The 18,339-nt window shown below is 48.6% G+C and overlaps 1 protein-coding gene across 1 annotated transcript; it reads right to left on the bottom strand.

Annotated features, from left to right (window-relative positions):
* Positions 1 to 9,155: 9,155 nt before the first annotated feature.
* On the bottom strand, positions 9,156 to 11,721 carry LOC114680703 (cytochrome c oxidase subunit 8A, mitochondrial). Its single transcript, XM_028853755.2, has 2 exons — positions 11,513 to 11,721; positions 9,156 to 9,475 (listed from the first exon to the last, which is right to left on the bottom strand). The coding sequence occupies exons 1-2, from the start codon at positions 11,624 to 11,626 to the stop codon at positions 9,380 to 9,382; spliced, it is 210 nt and encodes a 69-aa protein (XP_028709588.1). The 5' UTR covers positions 11,627 to 11,721; the 3' UTR covers positions 9,156 to 9,379.
* Positions 11,722 to 18,339: the final 6,618 nt, after the last annotated feature.

The raw sequence follows: 18,339 nt of genomic DNA, 5'->3' as shown, positions 1-18,339 counted from the left end.
TCCTCCCGGAAGGGGGCCCCTCCTCGCGGCCCCTCCTTCGCAACGCCCCTAGCAACAGGCTCCTCGGGCGGTTGTCAGGGGCTGGGCAGCTCCTGCCGCCCCGGTAAGCGTCGGGCCCGAGGCCTCGGGAGAGGCGAGTGACCCCGGCGCGCGCCTCCACGTCCCCCACTGTCCTTGAAGGTCATGAGGTGCTGAGGGCCTCCCCGAGTCACTTCTGTTTGCGGTCTACTGGAGTTGGAAACGCAGGTTGTGTAACTGCGGTAAGGAGCAAGATGGAATAAAAGTCACGGACGGCAGCATCCCTGCTGCGCGTGCACTCGCGGAACGCGGCGACCGGCGCTGCAGTGCGGCGCGGAGCCACCGCGAGACAGGAAGTGGTGCCAACATCCCGATGCCCTTCAGAGCCCCTGAATCGCGGCCTCTCGCCCCTCACCACTGAGCTATTCTCTGCAGGTTTTGGAGACGTGTTTCCAGCAAGAGAGTATCTTCCCTTGATGTCGAACCAAAAGCTCCGACCTAACTTTGGGCTCTATGTCTTTCTGGTTGAAAAAGCAGGGCCATTGAAAGCATGGACTTAAATCCATAATCTGAGCACATGGAAGGTGGAGACAAGGAGGACCAGAGAGTTCAAGGTAATCCTCGAATTTCAGGCTAGGTTTGGCTTCATGACACCCTGTCTCAAAACACGTAAAACTGGGCCAAAAAGTGACGGTCCTTGCTAATTTTTGCCAAAGCTTCCCATTTTCTTTGGGTTTTGTCTATTCTGCCTGACAAATGGGGGCTGGCCAGTAGGAAAAGGAACACTCCCATTTGCAGGCCCTATGTACCCTGAAATGCAAGCACCAAACTGAATTTGCAGAGAAAGACATTCATTTACTTGGTTGGTAGCCTGGCTCTAGCCAGCACTGAGCCATAAAGGGCCTCCTTTTTACTCTCCAGAGTAGCAGTTCTCTGTCCTGAGCAGTCCCAACCCCAGCTCCTGTTTGGACTCCCTAGCCCAGGTAACAGAGGCCAGGGGGGAGTTGTTTTATAGCTCTCTTCAAGAATAATGAAAACCAAGTACAAGCTGGGCATGGTGCACACCATTAATTCCAGCACCCAGGAGGCAGAAGCAGGTGGATATCTATCTTTACAAGACAGAAGCCAGCCTGGTCTACATAAGTTCTAGGCTACTAAGAGCTATACAATGAGACTCACAAAGCAAACATAAAAAGCAAAGCCAAGGGCTGGAGAGATGGCTCAGAGGTTAAGAGCACTGGCTGCTCTTCCAGAGGTCCTGAGTTCAATTCCCAGCAACCATATGGTGGCTCACAACCATCTGTAATGAGATCTGGTGCCCTCTCTGACTACAGGCAGAACACTGTATACCTAATAAATAATTTTTCTTTTAAAAGCAAAGTCATATAGAAATCATGTGTTTTGTTATTTGCTATTTTTCTTTTGTGAAAAGTTTTATTGTGTCTGTGATGTGTGGGAGGCCATATGTACCAAGGTGCCTGTGTGAAAGTCAGAGTACAGCATTATGAAATCCATTCTCTCTCCACCTTTATGAGTTCTGGAAATAGAACTTAGGTTGTCAGGTTTGTGTAGCAAACACTTTACCCACTGAGCCACCTGGCCAGCCCAGCTTTTATTTCTATGTTTTTAGAAGATCTATTCATGTGCATGTATTGCACCACATGCATGCCTGGTGTCCGGGAGCCCAGAGGAGGGCGTCCAGGTGTGGAGCTGAGTGCAACAGTTGTGCTCTGTCCAACCTGGCGGTGTCTGTGGAGTCCCAGGAAGGACCTTCTATAATGAGAAGCTGGGAACCAAAGCCTCAGATTATAGCCTTTAAAAAATATATATATATATTTTTAAAGATTTATTTATTTATTATGTATACAGTATTCTGCCTGCACATATGACTATAGACCAGAAGAGGGCACCAGATCTCATTCTAGATGGTTGTGAGCCACCATGTGGTTGCTGGGAATTGAACTCAGGACCTCTGGAAGAACAGCCAGTGTTTTTTTTTTTTTTTTTTTTTTTTTTAACTTATTTATTATGTATACAGTGTTCTGACTGCATGTATTCCTGCAGGCCAGAAGAGGGCACCAGATCTCATTACAGATGGTTGTGAGCCACCATATGGTTGCTGGGAATTGAACTCAGGACCTTTGGAAGAGCAGTCAGTGTTCTTAACCTCTGAACCATCTCTCCAGCCCTTTTTTTTTTTTTTAGACAGGGTTTCTCTGTGTAGCCTTGGCTGTCCTGAAACTTGCTCTGTAGACCAGGCTAGCCTCAAACTCATAGAGATTCACCTGCCTCTGCCTCCCACCTACTGGGATTAAATGTGAGCACCACCACCACTTAGCTAAAAAAAAAATATATTCTTTTTTTTTTTTTTTCTTTTTCCTGGAACTCACTTGGTAGTCCAGGCTGGCATGGAACTCACAGAGATCCGCCTGCCTCTGCCTCCCGAGTGCTGGGATTAAAGGTGTGCACCACCACCGCCCAGCAAAAAAATATATTCTTATTACACATGTTGTTGTTAGTTTTGGGCTCTTGGGGCACCCACTACCCAGCTCCCAAATAAATCATACATGGAGGCTTATTACTATTTATAAATGCCTGGCCTTAGCTTGGCTTATTTTTTGCCAGCTTTCCTTAACTAAATTATCCCATTTATCTTTTGCCTGTTTTTTTTTTTTTTTTTTTTTTTTTTTTTTTTTTTTTTTCTCTCTTCTGTAAATCTTATTCTTTTTCTGTGGCTTACTGTGTAGCTGGGTGGCTAGCCCCTGGAGTCCTCCTCCGTCTCTGGCTCCTTTTTCTTCTCCCTCATTCCTTGATCTTCATTTCTCTTCTTCCTCGTGTTCCCAGATTTTTCCTTCCATATATACTCTCTGCCTGCCAGTCCCGCCCATCTCTCTCTCCTGCCTTACTATTGGCCGTTCAGTTCTCCACTTGACCAGTCATGTGTTTTAGACAAGCAAAATAACACAGATTCACAGAGTTAAACAAATGCAACACAAACAAAAGTAACACACTTAAAATAATATTCTACTACACACATATTTTTGTGTGTGTTGTGTGGGAAACTGTGCTGTGGCACGTGTGTAGAGGTCAGAGGAAGATTTGTAGGAATTGATTCTCTCATTCCATCACGTGTATCCAACTTAGGTCATCAGGCCTGGCAGCAGGCACCCTTACCCTTTGAGACATCCACCTCCCCTTCCCCCAGTCTGTAACTTTTCTTCGCGCTCTCTCTCTCTCTCTCTTTTTTTTTTTTTTTTTTTTTGAGACGGGTTTCTCTGCATAAGTCTATAACTTTTCTTAACAGCATCTTTGGTATCTGTACTTTTTGTTTTTCGAGACAGTTTCTCTGTGTAGCCCTGGCTGTCCTGAAACTCGGAGCTCTGACTCTGCCTGCCGAGAGCTGGGATGGAAGGTGTGCCACGACTGCCCGGTTGGGATCTGTACTTTTCTATTGTTTCGTATTAAACTTTTTAGATGATTCACAGGTAACTTTTAAAAATATTTTTTAATGTGTCTGTGGGTGAAGGGGTATGTGCATTTAAGTGCAGAAGCCTATGGAGGCCGAGGCATCTGATCCACTGGAGTTAGAGGTGGTTGTGAACCATGTGATGTGGGTGCCGAAAACCAAAACAGGTCCTCTTCAAGAGCAGTACATGCTTTCAAACACTAAACCATCTCTTCAGCCTTTTATTATTTATTTATTTATTTAATTTTATTATTATTATTATTTTTTGTTGTTGTTCTTTCGAGACAGGGTTTCTCTGTGTAGTTTTGGTCCTGGATCTTGCTCTGTAGACCAGGCTGGCCTCAAACTCACAGAGATCCACCTGGCTCTGCCTCCTAAGTGCTGGGATTAAAGGCATGTACCACCGCTGCCCAGCCCTCTCCAGCCTTTTATTATTTGAAACAATAAAGATCTTATATGGTATTCACTCAGTTTTCCTACTGGTGGTAAGCATACAGCAGGACATTAATCTTGACACAGTAAAGACAAAGTGCATCTGATTCTCCACAGGGCCCTTCCTTTTCTGTTTTACAGTCACACTCATTCTTTCCAGCCCTTCCTGATCCCGTCCAGCCTTTCATGTTTTCTATTAAACCCCTGTTAGCTTGCTTTACTTCAGAGCTGAGGACTGAACTCAGGCTTCTCACATACTAAGCTCATGTTCTGCTGAGTGACATTGTCAATCAAATCCTTGCTTTAATTTTATATTTTATGTATATTCGAGACAAGGTCTCATGTAGTCCAGGTTGGTTTCCAACCCACTTGCCTCCAACTCCTGAGTGCTGATCTTACAGCAGTGGACAATCATCCTGGGCTTGCTCAGCCCTTTCTAATGCCCATTTACCTGGTGGTGTATAGCTGTTCTCTTACTCACATCCATCTGTCCTGCACCTTTTGCCACTTTCTAACTTCTGATTATCCCGAAGCATCTAAACCCCACTTGCAGATCTGCCAACAGTCCCTGGTACAGCCCTATACCCTGTCCCTGCCTCCTGACTCACCATTCCGCAGATGTCCAAGGCCAGTGACAAAAACAGGCAATACAAGTTGGGCTGGTGGCTGAGACCAACATGCAGGAGGCTGAGGCAGGAGCATTACTGAGTTCTAGGCCAGTCTGGGCTACAGAGCAAGTTCCACGCCAGTCAGGACATCAATGTGAAGTCCTGTATCAAGAAGATTGGTATAGGGGCTGGGGAGGTGGCCCAGTGGGAAAAGTGTTTGCCGCCGAGTTTAGATGCCCAGCAGCCACACAAGAGCGGGGTGTGGCGGCAGGCACCTGCCACTCCCGCACTGGAGGAGTGGGTGCTGGTGGAGCCACATGCCCTGCCAGTCCAGCCAGAACAGCAAACTTCAGGGTCAAAGAGAAACCAGGCCCCCAAAATAAAGTGAAGAGTGACTAAGGAGAATGTCTGGAGTCACCCCGCCATACACAAGCAAGTGTGCATGTACACACACACACACATACACACACACACACACACACACACACACACACACACACACACCCCATGGCTAGGGACTTAGCCCAGTGGGTAGAGTGCTTGCCTGGCATGTACAAAGCCCTGTTTGACTCCCATCACCACATAAAAACTGGGCATGGCATTGTTGAGTACCTGTAACTCCAGCACTCTGGATGTAGAGAACCAGAAATAGATTGACATCTTCAGCTACATAGGCAGTTTGAAACCAGGCTGAGGTGTATGAGACCATGTCTCAAAACAATAGCTAACACGTGGGTGGGCGAGTGCATTCAGGCTGCATGTCGGAAAGTCGCAAATGTGACAGCAGGCAAGGGATCAAGTCTTCTCCCATGCAGTCTTCCATCTGGGGACATCTGAGCCCATCTATGTCCGGGGGATATATGTCCAGGTGGGAAATGACTCCCCACAGGAGTCAAGGAACTGTGAAACCTCAGCCACAGAGAAGCAGCCCCTGGGTGACGCCAAGGTGAGTGACCAGGACAAAAGGGACATGGTTTAGCACAGCCACCATCTTTACAGGAAGCCGAGGCCTCAGGAGGGCAGGCCCTCCTTCCTGGCAGTTTTTGAGAGCAAGAACAGGGGCATGTGGGCCCCCAGATGAACCTCTGTGTTGTGGAATATTTGTTTAACTCTGCAAAGATGTGTTGCATTTGTTTAACTATGTAAAGATGTGTTGCTGTTTTACCTTGCCTGCCTAAGGCACTTGATTGGTCTAATAAAAAGTTGAATGGCCAATAGCGAGGGAGAAGGTATAGTGAAACTTCGGGCAGGGAGAGTGAGGAGGAGGAGGAATTGAGGCTCAGAGGAGAAAGGAAGAAAGAAAAGAGATGCCAGGGGCCAGACAGACACAGAGGAAGCAGGAAAGTAGGACATAGAGAGTGAAAGGTAAAAAGCCCCGAGGCAAAATGTAGATGAATAGAAACAGGTTAAATTAAGTTAAAAGAGCTAGTGGGACAAGCCTAAGCTGAGGCCGAGCTTTCATAATAAGTCTCCTGTCTTTATTTGGGAGCTGGTAAGTGGACCAAAGAAAACACCAACTACACCCCCGGAGTTGTGCTGCTGTGCCCACCAGGGTCTGGGGATGCAATGAGTCCAGCTAAGGCCCGGCCTGCAGAGCTCACAGGCGGTTAGCCGAGCTGTGATAGTCACCTGTTGGACCTGCCACTGAAGCACAGAGCAGTGGGAGCCGAGCAACGGGGCCCAGGGAGAACTCTACCTACACTCTTGGCTGGGGACTCATTTGGAAGTGACACCCGTGTCACCAGAGGTCTAATCAGCTGGCACAGCAGTCCTGATGGCCCATGCCCCACGAACTCAGCTCTGGAGATCAGAACTAAAGTCAAGGTGGATGCCCTTAGGCTGTGTTCCTCTCCAGAGGCTGAGAGAGGACCCATCTCTTCCTTTCCACGCTGGCTGGCAAGTCCAGGTCCTCGCATGTGCAGGAAGTCTCCCAATCCTCTGGCAGTAAACTGAGGGCTATTTGCAACTTCTGGCTCCAGCACTCTTAGCTCTAGCCCCCTTCCTGCAGTGACAGCTGCAAGGATGGGCTCGTCTGCAGGGCATGTCGGGTTGGGTGAGCTCACTAGGCCACCTGGATAATCCAGGATGATCTCCCAGCTCAAGACCCAGAACCTTAATCACAAAACCTGCAAAATCGCCTTGGGCCATTTAAAATGACTTCATGGGTTCCTGGGATCAGAGAAGTGACATTATCCTGCCTATCACATCATCTTGATTTTGTAGTCCCCAAAACTGAAACTAGACTGGATGACTGGCTAAGGTCCCCCGGCAGTCTCCAGACTCAGCCCACCCCATCACACACCAGACAGGACACAAGATATGGCTCTGAGCACAAAGCCTTACTTTGTGGGGCATCATTTAAGGACCCCTGACTTGGGGAAAGAAAGCCAGTGAAAGGTGAGAGGTTCCAGGCCTGTGAGGATGACTCCACCCGTGACAAGTCAGTGGGAATCTTAAGCCCTCTTTCAGGCCCCCAAGCCAATTGCCCAGCCCCCCCCCCCCCACTTCCTCTGAGACGTTAAAGCCTCCTTAAGGGCTCAGACCAGGGTCTGGGAATTCATAGCCAAATGGCTTCCCTCCAGCCTGAACAAACTCAAGATAGAACTATGGTTTCGAGCAGTTCTTCTGTGACAGTGTGTCTGTCATCTATTTCTTGAGTTCCAGGGGCACAGAAATAGGAGAGAACTAATCCTTGGCAGAGCAGTGATGTTACCATAGAAACTGGAACAAAACTCTTCTGGTACTGCATGGCTCTGAGATCAAGGTATAATCTGTGCCCATGGACAGAACAGGTCCGTGCAGCCGAAACTCTTCTGGCCGCAGAGGCTTGGCAAGGAGGGCCCCTGCCACCCTACCCACCTCCATCACTTCTACGGTGAGGAAGCTGATTGACAGCCAGCTTTCACCCCACCCTGAACTGCTGTGAACAGGAAGGGCTGTCAGTGTGATTGACAGTGTGAAGGCAGGCACAGCTATGGGACCACTTGGCCAAGACTTTTGAGGTCATCCCTTCATTTTTATCCATTTATTCAGTGGGCTTTTTTGTTGTTGTTGTCATTTTTTTTTTTAAAGATTTATTTATTTATCATGTATACAGAAGAGGGCGCCATTACAGATGGTTGTGAGCCACCATGTGGTTGCTGGGAATTGAACTCAGGACCTCTGGAAGAACAAGCAGTGCTCTTAACCTCTGAGCCATCTCTCCAGCCCGTTGTTGTCATTTTAAGAGATAGTGTCTTTGCTGGGCAGGTGTCAGTATTTGCCTTTAATCCAAGCACTTGGATGGCAGAGGCAGTAGATCTCTCTGAGTTCACAGCCAGCCTCATCTACAAAATGAGTTCCAGGACACAGGAAAACCCCATCTCAAAAAAAAAAAAAAAAAAAAAAAAAAAAAAAAAAAAGAGAGAGAGAGATAGTATTCTTACTATGTAGCCTAGGTTGGCCTGGAAATCAGGATCCTCCAGCCTCAGCCTCCAAGTGCTAGGACTACAGGTATGGGCCACCACACTGGGCCCTTGAGATCCAGCAGTAGCATGCCCCTCCTGACCAATGCCCCAAGTTGTGCCCACCTTGTAGCCCTCTCTGCCTACTTTGGCAACAGGTTCAGGCAGCTGGTCCATAATCCCTTCAACCTGAAGACACCAAAGTTGGTTTGTGTTGAGAGCAATAGCCCCTCAGGAGGCAGGGAATCCTTTCCTACCCTTAGGGAAGCATCCTTGGGTGTATAGGCATCACCAAACACCATGCTGAAAAGCCAGGAGTAAAGGGGATGGAGGGGAGCCAGCTCCACCTGAAGCTTTCAGAAAACAAGCCTTCAGAAGGGCACCAGAATGGTATGTTCCGACATCCAGGGTCTAGAACTACAGCCCTCAGCTCTCACCTGCCATTTCTGTCCACTGTTCTAGCCCCAGGTCCACAGGGAATACTGTCCCTGTGTCTATCTGGAAGTCAACCAAGTCATTGAGCAAAGCATGAAAAGTGAGGTAAAGCCATTTCACCCTCTGGGGGGTTGAGGGGGCCACAGTGCTGCTCCTCCCAGATCCCGACAGGATTCCAGCTCGGTAGGTGCCGCTTCCTCTGCACCACATGGCTAGAGAGGCCATGTGTCTCCAGCTCCCCTTACCCCTCCCCCAGGCTCCTCCTGAAAATACTGAGGAGGTACAAGGAAGACCACTCAGCTGATGAGCATTTAGAGTGGCTGAAAGAGGCCCTGAACTTGACAGAAAGGGGTAGCAACGCCCAGCATAAAATGCCTTGGGCTCCACTACACCCACTACTTGCAAGGTGCTGCTCATGAAAGACACTTGACAAAGGATCACAGCTACAGAGCTGGCCTTAAAGATGGAGCCCTGTGCATGCACACATGCACTTACAGGGAGCCGATGAACTTGGTACAGGCAAGGGAACTGGAAGGGATAAGCAACAGGGTGGGGTGCTCAGTAACAAAGGTGTTTTCCAGAAGCTGAGAGCCATTTAAATAAGTGAAGTGCAGCTGATATCCACCTAAGCCACCTCAGCACTGGGGCCTGCCCCAGCCAAGGCGTCCCTCCAGAGACCCCAATCCAACACCATCCTCAGTTCCTGGGTGTAGGCAGGAGCCCAGGGCAGGAGGGCACAATGTATTTCTGAGGCAAGGTTTAAATAAGACTTTATTGTTACAAGGGGGACCTGACAAGCAGAAGCAGTATTTGTGGTCCCAGCTGTCATCATGGAGACATTGAACGGTCATGATTGCAGAAGAGGTGACTGGAATTGAATAGCATGATCGGAGGGGAGGCCGGCCAGGAATGCAGGAAACATGATCAAGATGGGCTGGCCAGAGTGGTCTAGTCACAGGATGAGGGACCAGCTCCCTTCACTCCCGCTTCTTGTAGCTCTCCAGGTGTGACAGGACCCAGCCCGCGGGCAGGAGGCAACAGATGAAGCAGGAAGTGAGCCCAACGGTGACATCCTACATAGAACACAGGAGATAAGGATCCCTCAGGGCAACAATTCTTAGGTACACCCAAGTTTTGGTCCTTAGGCATGGGAAAGCCCCTAGGGAAGACAGACTAAGGAAAGTCCAGCAGACCCACACTAAAGAAAGCAACCTGGGCCTGAGTTCAATCCTCAGCATATGTGAGGGAGGGACAGACAGAGACACAGGGAGACTCTAAGGAGGGACATTGTTTCAGACCAAGCCCATGCTCAGCCTTGATATAAAGGGGTGATGCACAGGCTAGACTCTTACTATGCACCCCAGGCTTGACCTTGAACTTGAGATGCTTCTGCCCAAACCCTAGTTGTGCCACCATGCCTACTGAGGGGTGTGTGTGTGGTTTTTTTTTTTAAAGATTTATTTATTTCTTATGTATACAGTGCTCTGTCTGCATGTATCCCCGCGGGCCAGAAGAGGGCACCAGATCTCATTACAGATGGTTGTGAGCCACCATGTGGTTGCTGGGAATTGAACTCATTACCTCTGGAAGAGCAGTCAGTGCTCTTACCCTCTGAGCCGTCTCTCAGCCCCTGTGTGTGCTGTTTTTGATGTGCCCATTTGTGGTGGAGGAGAGCTTGACGTCTAGCATCTCCCATAACTGCTCTTCTTCTAACTTTCATTTTTTTGAGACTGAACCTGGAACTCGCTGATCTGGCTAGACAAGCTAACAGTGGGCTCCAGGGAGTTCCCTGCCTCTGCCCCTAGCAGCGCTGAGGTTAAAGACTAGATGCTGTTTAACCAGCTGGGTGTCCAAATTCAAATCCTCATGCTTGTGAGGCAAGTATTTTTACCAAATAAGCCATTTCCCAAGGCCCTTGTTGTTTGTATATTTTCTTTCTTGTTTCTTTTCTTTTCGATTGTTGTTTCAAGACAGGGATTCTCTATGTAGCTCTGGCTGTCCCGGAACTCACTTGGAAGACCAGGATAGCCTCGAACTCAGAGATTCACCTGCCTCTGCCTCATGGGCGCTAGGACTAAAGGCGTGGGCCATCACTGCCTGAGTGTTTTTTCATAACTTTTAAAGATTTGTTTTATCTGCATTTGTGGTGTGTTGGGGGGGGCCTGAGCACAGGTATGTGCGCCTATACTTTCACAGAGGCCAGGAGAGGGTGTCAGTTCCCTTGGAGCTGGAGTTACAAGCATCCGGCTTGATACATGGTTGCCAGGACCCAAGCTTCAATCTTGGGAAATCATGCTCTTAAGTGCTGAGCCACCTACCTCTCCAGCTCCCAGGCCCTTGTCTTGAGACAAAGTCTCATTATGTTGCCCTAATTGACCTGAATTCCTGAGCTTGGTCTTCCTGCCTCAACCTCCCCAGTACCTGGGACTACAGACAGGCATGACTTGATTGTTACTGTTTCCTCGGTGGCAACGCTTTGGTTCTAGGCCTAATTCAGTGACCAGCTGCCTGGATTCAGGACCGCTCTCACTTAGAATAGAAAAGCTCCAAAAAAAAAAAGGAAGGGGCCTGGACAGGGATGTAGCTTTTAAGAAAGTCCTGGGTTTGATCTCCAGCACCACATAAACCAAAAGTGGTGGTACATGCCTGTAATCCCAGCACTAAAAAGATGCAGACAGGATTATCAGTTCAAGGTCAAATATGACTACAAGTTCGAGGCCAGCCTGGGCTACATGAGACCCCGTCTCAATTTAAAAAAAACGTTTAAAAAGTGAAAACAGCTATCCTACATTTCTGATAATCCCAAAGACCTAGTGGGTCTCCTGCACCCCTCCTTAAAAAAAAAAAAAAAAAATGCGGCAACAACCATTACCGTCGCTGCCAGTTATCAGGCATTCCCCACCAAAAAAATGGAAAGGTAAACTGGCTTAGAGGCTGAGCAGCGAGTAAACAGCCAAGCAGAGTCTGATGGGCTGACCTGAGATCCAGGGACTGGGGGAAAGTCCTAGCTAGGGCTTAAGAGCATCCAAGCAACCTGTCCCCTCCACGCCCTGCAGACAGGCCCGAGCCAGAGCTGCAGGCCGCCCCAGCACCCTGTCCGTCCCGCTCACCAGGACCCCGAGCTGCTCCCGCGGCGGCTTCGAGTGGATCTGAGCGCGCGGCACCATGAGCCGCCGGGCCGAGCCGGTCAGGCCCCTCAGCAGCAGCGGCGTCAGGGCAGACATGACGGCGCGGAACGACTGGACAAGGACCAGCGGGAGTCCAAGGTCAGGAAGACGACCTCACCAGCCGGAAGTTCCGGCGATGGACGCGGCCGCACGGAACGAGCTCGGAAATGACGTCACGACGCGTCCTTCGTCCGCCTGGGCTGTTTCTGGCGCGCTCCTCAAAACAGCCAATCGACACCATCCAGTCGACACCATCCAATCGACACCATCCTACCGCAGATGGGAGGGGAAATGAGACAGCTTTCGTCCCACCTGCACACGCAGTCGAGAAGGCTAACTGCATGCTCGACTCCTCCTCCCATTCAGACACTATTTAATATCCTGTCTGCTGGGCCTGAGCTGGTGACTCCAGCCTCTAACTAGTTCCCTCTACTTTTAAAAACATTGTTAGTAGCCAGGTGGTGCTGGCACACGCCTTTAATCCCAGCACCCAGGAGGCAGAGGCAAACGGATCCCTGTGCTTGAGGCCAATCTGGTCTACAGAATCAGTTCCTGGACAGCCAGGACTGCACAGAGAAATCCTATCTCTTTAAACACACACACACACACTCACACACACACACACACACACACACACACACACACGTACAAAACATCTATTATTTATTTTTATTTTGTGTGTATAACCTTTTTGTTTGTATGTACATCTGTGCACCACGTGCATGCAGAGTGCACAGAGGCCAGAAGAGGGTGGTGGGTCCTTTGGAACTGAAGTTATAGGCAATGGTGAGCAGTCATGTGTCGGGAACTGAACTGAACGGGTCCTCTGCAAAAGCAGAGTGCTCTTAACCACTCAGCCGAAGACCACTCTCTTTTACTTACTGTTACCTCTCAGGTACTAGTTTCCTGTAACTGTCAACGGTTCTCAGCTTCTGGCTCCTTCCTGTGTGTCTGTTGGGGACATAGTTGTTTAAGTTTCCTGTAGCCCATTAAAGGCTGTCTCCATTACAGGTATGTGGCGCCATGGCCAGCTCCCTCTTTATCCATCTGTCTCCCCACTGCCTTTGTTTTTTCCTCCGTCCCTTTCCCTCCCTCCTTCCTTCCTTCTTGCTTTACTAGACACACCCCTGACCAAAGTGGTTCCCCCTTTGCTTCCTAGTCACGTCCCCAGTCATGGAGATTGCCTTTCTGCTTCACTTCTCGATGTTCCATATTTCTGTCACTGTGTCTGGGTCCCTCCTCCACCTCTCCAGGCTTCGGCTTTTTTACTCTTTGTATTCTACCTAAAACACCTTTTCTGTTGCCCTCATCATCATGCCAGCTCCCTGTCCTAGCCTCCACATACTAACATAGCCTTCTTTACTCAGCAAATATGCATTAGCCCATTGGTGTGCCAGACACTGTGATGAACAAGGCAGACAGGTTTCTCATCCTTTAGAAGAAAAATATAACAATAAGAAATCTTTTTTAGATGATTTATTTATTTTGTGTGCATTGGTGTTTTCCCTGCATGTATGTCTGTGTGAGGGTGTTGGAGCCCCTAGAACTGGAGTTACAGTTATGAGCTGTCATATGGGTGCTGGGAACTGAACTTGGGTCTTCCAGAAGAGTGGCCATCTCTCCAGCCCACAATAAGCAAACATTTAAAGCTATAGTGAAAATAAAACAGCCATATATTACAGGTCCTGGTGGTGTATACCTTTAATTCCAGCACTCAGAGGGGCAGAGGCAGGCAGATCTCTGTGAGTTCAAGGCCATCCTGTTCTACATAGTGAGTTCCAGGACAACCAGGGCTACACAGACCCTGTATCAAAATAAATAAATAAACAAAACCTGCCATCTATCAGGCAGTGTCTTTGGATGACACTGCTTCAGGAAACCTTCTGCTGACCACTCCACACCTTTGCCTCCTCCACATCCTGCAGCAGTCATGGGAACACTAGCCTGCCACAGGGTGGGTCTCTATCCAAAGTCTGGGCAAGTACCTGAGGGCAGAGGCTGTCTGGCCACCCACACTGTCTCCCAGTGGCCTGACAATCCTCTGACACTGGAAGAATGTATTGTATTCAAGGAGGTAAAATGCAAGGCAGAAAAGGGCATAGGGCAAGCCTTAGAGCCAGGCCCCAGCTGCACATCTCGATTGTCTTCCTCACTGTGCCAGGAAGGGAGCTGCTAGTGTTTCTGTGATGTTTCACCAACAGGGAAACAGGCTGCCCAAGATGTGCAGCCAAGAGGCTGCCAAGCAGGATTCCAGGGCAGGTCTGTAGCCTGAGGCCGCACTTTGAACTGTATACTAGCTGCTGCAGAGAGAAAGGAGTCTCTGGAGCTTCAGAGGGGTTTGTCTCTTTAAACAGGGTCTTATGTATCCCTGGCTTGAACCCCTAGGTCCTACAGGATAACCCTGAACTTCTGATCTTCCTGCCACCATCTCCTGACTGTTGGGATGTCATGCCCAGTTTATGCAGTGCTGAGTGTCAAACCCAGGGATTTGTGCACATTAGGCAAAAATTTGACCGAGTGAACTACAATCCAAGCCCTGGAGATCGAGGTTTTCTTTTATTTGTTTGCTTGTTTGTTGTCTGATATGCTGAGGCCAGACCTGGCTCTGTGGCCCAGGCTGCCTTTGCTCTGGTACTCTCCCTGCCTCAACCTCCCGAGTGCTGGGGTTATAGGCATCCACCACCAACCCCAACTTCAGAAGTTCATTCTACATTCAAGGTCAGTAGCATCAAAGGCTGTGGCAGGGATGGCAGCACCGGGGAGAGACGGGAACCCGGAGCTCCTGGGATGATGTGGTAGGGTAGTGAAAGAAAAGAAAAGCGACAAGGGACCAGGTGTCTTGGAGGGCAGGCTGTGTCTCAGGCCTCCTCTGGACGTGTCCCGGTCCTAAATTAACCTGGTAGGTTACTAGTCCTCAGTTACTAGCCACCCCTGCCTTTCTTTTTCTCTGGGCCCCGGCAAACAGCCTAGGATAGATAATTCTGAAATTCTCACCCCGTCCCTAGGGACACAGTTGGAGCTGCTGTGGCCCGGGAAGATGATAGGGCAAGGACATTCCTGTTGTCTTCTTGGGTTCTAGGAAACAAGAGAATAATGTCTAGGTGTGAGCAGAGCCGTGGTGTCCTCGGGCCCCTGTGACAAGGCTTGTCCCCCATCAGAGAGTAAGAGAGGAGTACCAGAGCTTGCCCCAGACCTTCTGCTAAAGCAGTTCCAGCATTTCTGTCTTCTGTATTCCCCCTTGCAAAATCTACGGAGAGCAGGGATGGCGAGAGAGAGAAAAATGAATCAGAAAACCTATGAGGAGGAATGTACAGATTTGGCGCTGTATAAACCAGACCTTGGTGGCATCAGCCTGTACTCTCAGCTCTTCAAGAAGCAGAGGTAAGAGGATCACAAGTTCAATGCCTGCCTGTGCAATTTAGACTGTCTTGAAATGAAAATTAAAAAATAAAAAATAAAGAGGGGGGCTTGGGAAATGGCTCAATGGGTAAGAAGTCTTGTGGAAACAAGACCTGAGTTCAAGTCCCTAGGATTTACACTAAAAACAAACAAACAAACAAAAACAACTAAGGCTAGTGAGGCTATAAAGACACCACTAAACCCAACGACCTATTTTGATCTCCAGAACCCACAGCAAAAGAAAAAAAATAAACTCCTAAAAGTTGTTCCTCGACACACACACACACACACACACACACACACACACAATAAATAAATAAATAAATAAATAAATAAATAAATAAATAAATAAAATGTAAAATAAAAAGCCAGGCATAGCCACATGTACCCACCCATAAGCCTAGTGCTAGGAGGATAGACACACAGGCAGCCTAGTAAAAATGGAAAGTATATTGTTCAGTGAGGGATTTTTTTTTTAAGATTTTTTTTATTATGTATATAGTGTTCTGACTGCATGTATGCCTGTCCACCAGAAGAGGGCACCAGATCTTATTATAGATGGCTGTGAGCTACCAAGTAGCTGCTGGGAACTGAATTAGGACCTCTGGAAGAGCAGCTAGTGCTCTTAACCTCTGAGCCATCTCTCCAGGCCCCAGTGAGGGATCTTGTCTCCCTTCCTCTGACCTCTACCTGTGTGTACACAAGTATGTGTACCCACACATATCTGTGTATATAACATACCCTAAAAAGTTCCGGGGCTTAGATTAGTGGTACAGCACTTACCTAAAATGCACAATATTTAGGGTTCAGTCCCCAGTGATAAAAGGGCTTGAAAGAATGTGGTAGTTTGAATGTAATTGGCCCCCATAATCTCATAGGAGTGGCACTATTAGGATGTGGCCTTGTTGAAGTAGTGTGGTCTTGTTGGAGGAAGTGTGTCACTGTGTAGGCAGGCTTTGAGGTCTCACATATGCTCAAGAAACTGCCCAGTGTCTTAGACCACTTCCTGTTGCCTGCAAGATGTAGGACTCTCAGCTCCTCCTCCAGGACCAGTCTGCTGGTATGCTACTGCCACACTCCCATGGTGATGATAATGGACTGAACCTCGGAAGCTGCCACCTTCATTAAATGTTTTCCTTTAGTAGAGTTGCCATGGTCATGGTGTCTCTTTTTGTTTTTTTCAAGACAGGGTTTTTCTGTGTAGCTTTGGAACTTTTCCTGGAACTCACTCTGTAGACCAGGCTGGCCTTGAACTCATAGAGATCTGCCTGCCTTTGCCTCCTGGATGCTGGGATTAAAGGCATGTGCCACTACTGCCCAGATGTGGTGTCTCTTCACAGCAATAGAAACCCTAAGACAGAGGGCTCAGTGGTTGAGAGCACTGGCTGCTCCTCCAGAGGACCCAGGTTCAATTTCCATCACCCACATAGCAGCTCACAAGTGTCTGTAACTCCAGTTCCAGAGGATCTGACGTCCTCTTCTGGCTTCTGTGAGCACTGCATACACACTGTGTACAGATATACATGTAGGCAAAACACCCACACACAGTTTTGTTTTTGTTTTTTAAAAAGAACAGGCACAATAGTGCACGCCTTTAATCCCAGTACTCAGGAAGCAGAGGCAGGTGGATCTCTGTGAGTAAAAGGCCAGTCTGGTCTACAGAGTGAGACCCTGCTATCTCAAAAAGGGTCTCATGAGCATTGTATGGAGGAAAAATCCAGGCGTAAAAGCACAGACTGCAAGGCCCAGTGCTGGCGTATGACTATAGTCCTTGCAAATGAGACCAAGCCAGAAAGACTGCCTCAAGTTCCAGGACAGACTGCCCGCTACCCAAAAGTAAGTAAATAGGATGAGGAAAGATAGCTCAGTAATTACATGTGAAGACCGAGTTCAGATTCCCAGCGCCTGTGTAAGAAGGCAGGCAGTGCGTGCATAATCCCAGCATGAGAGTCTACCTCAAAAGAAGAGCTAAAAATAACCTGCTAGTGTGGTGGCGCACGCCTTTAACCCCAATACTTAGACGGCAGAGACAGGCAGATCTCTGAGTTCGAGGCCAGCCTGGTCTACAGAAGGAGTTCTAGACCAGAAAAGCTACCTAGTGAGAGGTGTCTCAAATAACACTGATAACCACCTTGAGTCTACAGTTTTACCCTTGATTGAAGACAAGGAACTGGGACTACAGCTCAAGTTAGAGGACTGCACAGCACGCACAAAGGCAGCCCTGGGTTGTTCCCCAGCACTGTATCAACCTGACTTGGTGGTCCGACCTTGTCATCCCAGCATTTGGGAGGCAGACGCAGGAGAATCAGAAATTCAAGGTCATCCTTGACTATCAAGTTTCCAACCAAATAGGGACTTTGGATGGGTATCCTTTTGTTTTTTTGAAATTCTTTTGTTTTTTCAAGACAGGGTTTCCTGTGTAGTTTTGGTGCCTGTCCTGGAACTTACTCTGTAGACCAGGCTGGCCTTGAACTCACAGGGATCCACCTGCCTCTGCCTCCTGAGTGCTGGGATTAAAGGCATGCGCCACCCATGCCTGGCTTGTTTTTGTTTTTTGAGACGTAGTTTCTCTGTATAACAGTCCTAACTGTCCTGGAACTCGATTTGTAGACCAGGCTGGCCTTGAACTCAGAGCTCTACCTGTCTTTGCCTCCCTGGGATTAAAAGGCATGCACCACCATGCCCAGCTGCTGCTTTTTTGAAGTTTTTGAGACAAGGTCTTACTATGTGGACAACTAAGCTAGCATCCAGTTTACAGCAATCCTTCTGCCTCTGTCACCCGAGTGCTGGGGTGGATGACAGGAATACACACCACATTAGGCTTTGTCATTGTTAGTTATTGTTTTGTTTAATACAGGATCTCTCTTGCAGTCCTGATTGGCCTGGAACTCCCCGCGCAGCCAAGGCTGGTCTCAGACTTGTGGTAGTCTTCCTGCTTCAGCCTCCCTGAGTGCTGGGATCTCAGGCATGAGCCATGTCCAGCTACAGAAATCCCTGTATTACTTTCCTAGCTGTGCTAAAACACCATGACCAAGGTAACTTAAGACTGAGTTTATTTGGACTTACTGTTCCAGAGGGTTAAAAGCCATGATGGCCATGATGGGCCGGGCGGTGGTGGCACTCGCCTTTAATCCCAGCACTCAGGAAGCAGAGGCAGGTAGATTCCTGTGAGTTCAAGGCCAGCCTGGTCTACAGAGTGAGATCCAGGACAGGCTCCAAAAGCTACACAGAGAAACCCTGTCTCAAAAGAAAGAAGAGAAAAAAAAGCCATGATGTAGAGTAGCATGCAGAGGCATGGTGGCTGGAGCAAGAAGCTGAGCTTACATCTTGATCCCCAAGCACACAGAAGAGAGCCAGAAATTAGAACGGTG

This window comes from Peromyscus leucopus, chromosome 1 (assembly GCF_004664715.2).
Source record: "Peromyscus leucopus breed LL Stock chromosome 1, UCI_PerLeu_2.1, whole genome shotgun sequence".
NCBI lineage: Eukaryota > Metazoa > Chordata > Mammalia > Rodentia > Cricetidae > Peromyscus > Peromyscus leucopus.
Note: the sequence above shows the minus strand (reverse complement) of the source record. Positions and strands in the feature narration are given on the sequence as shown.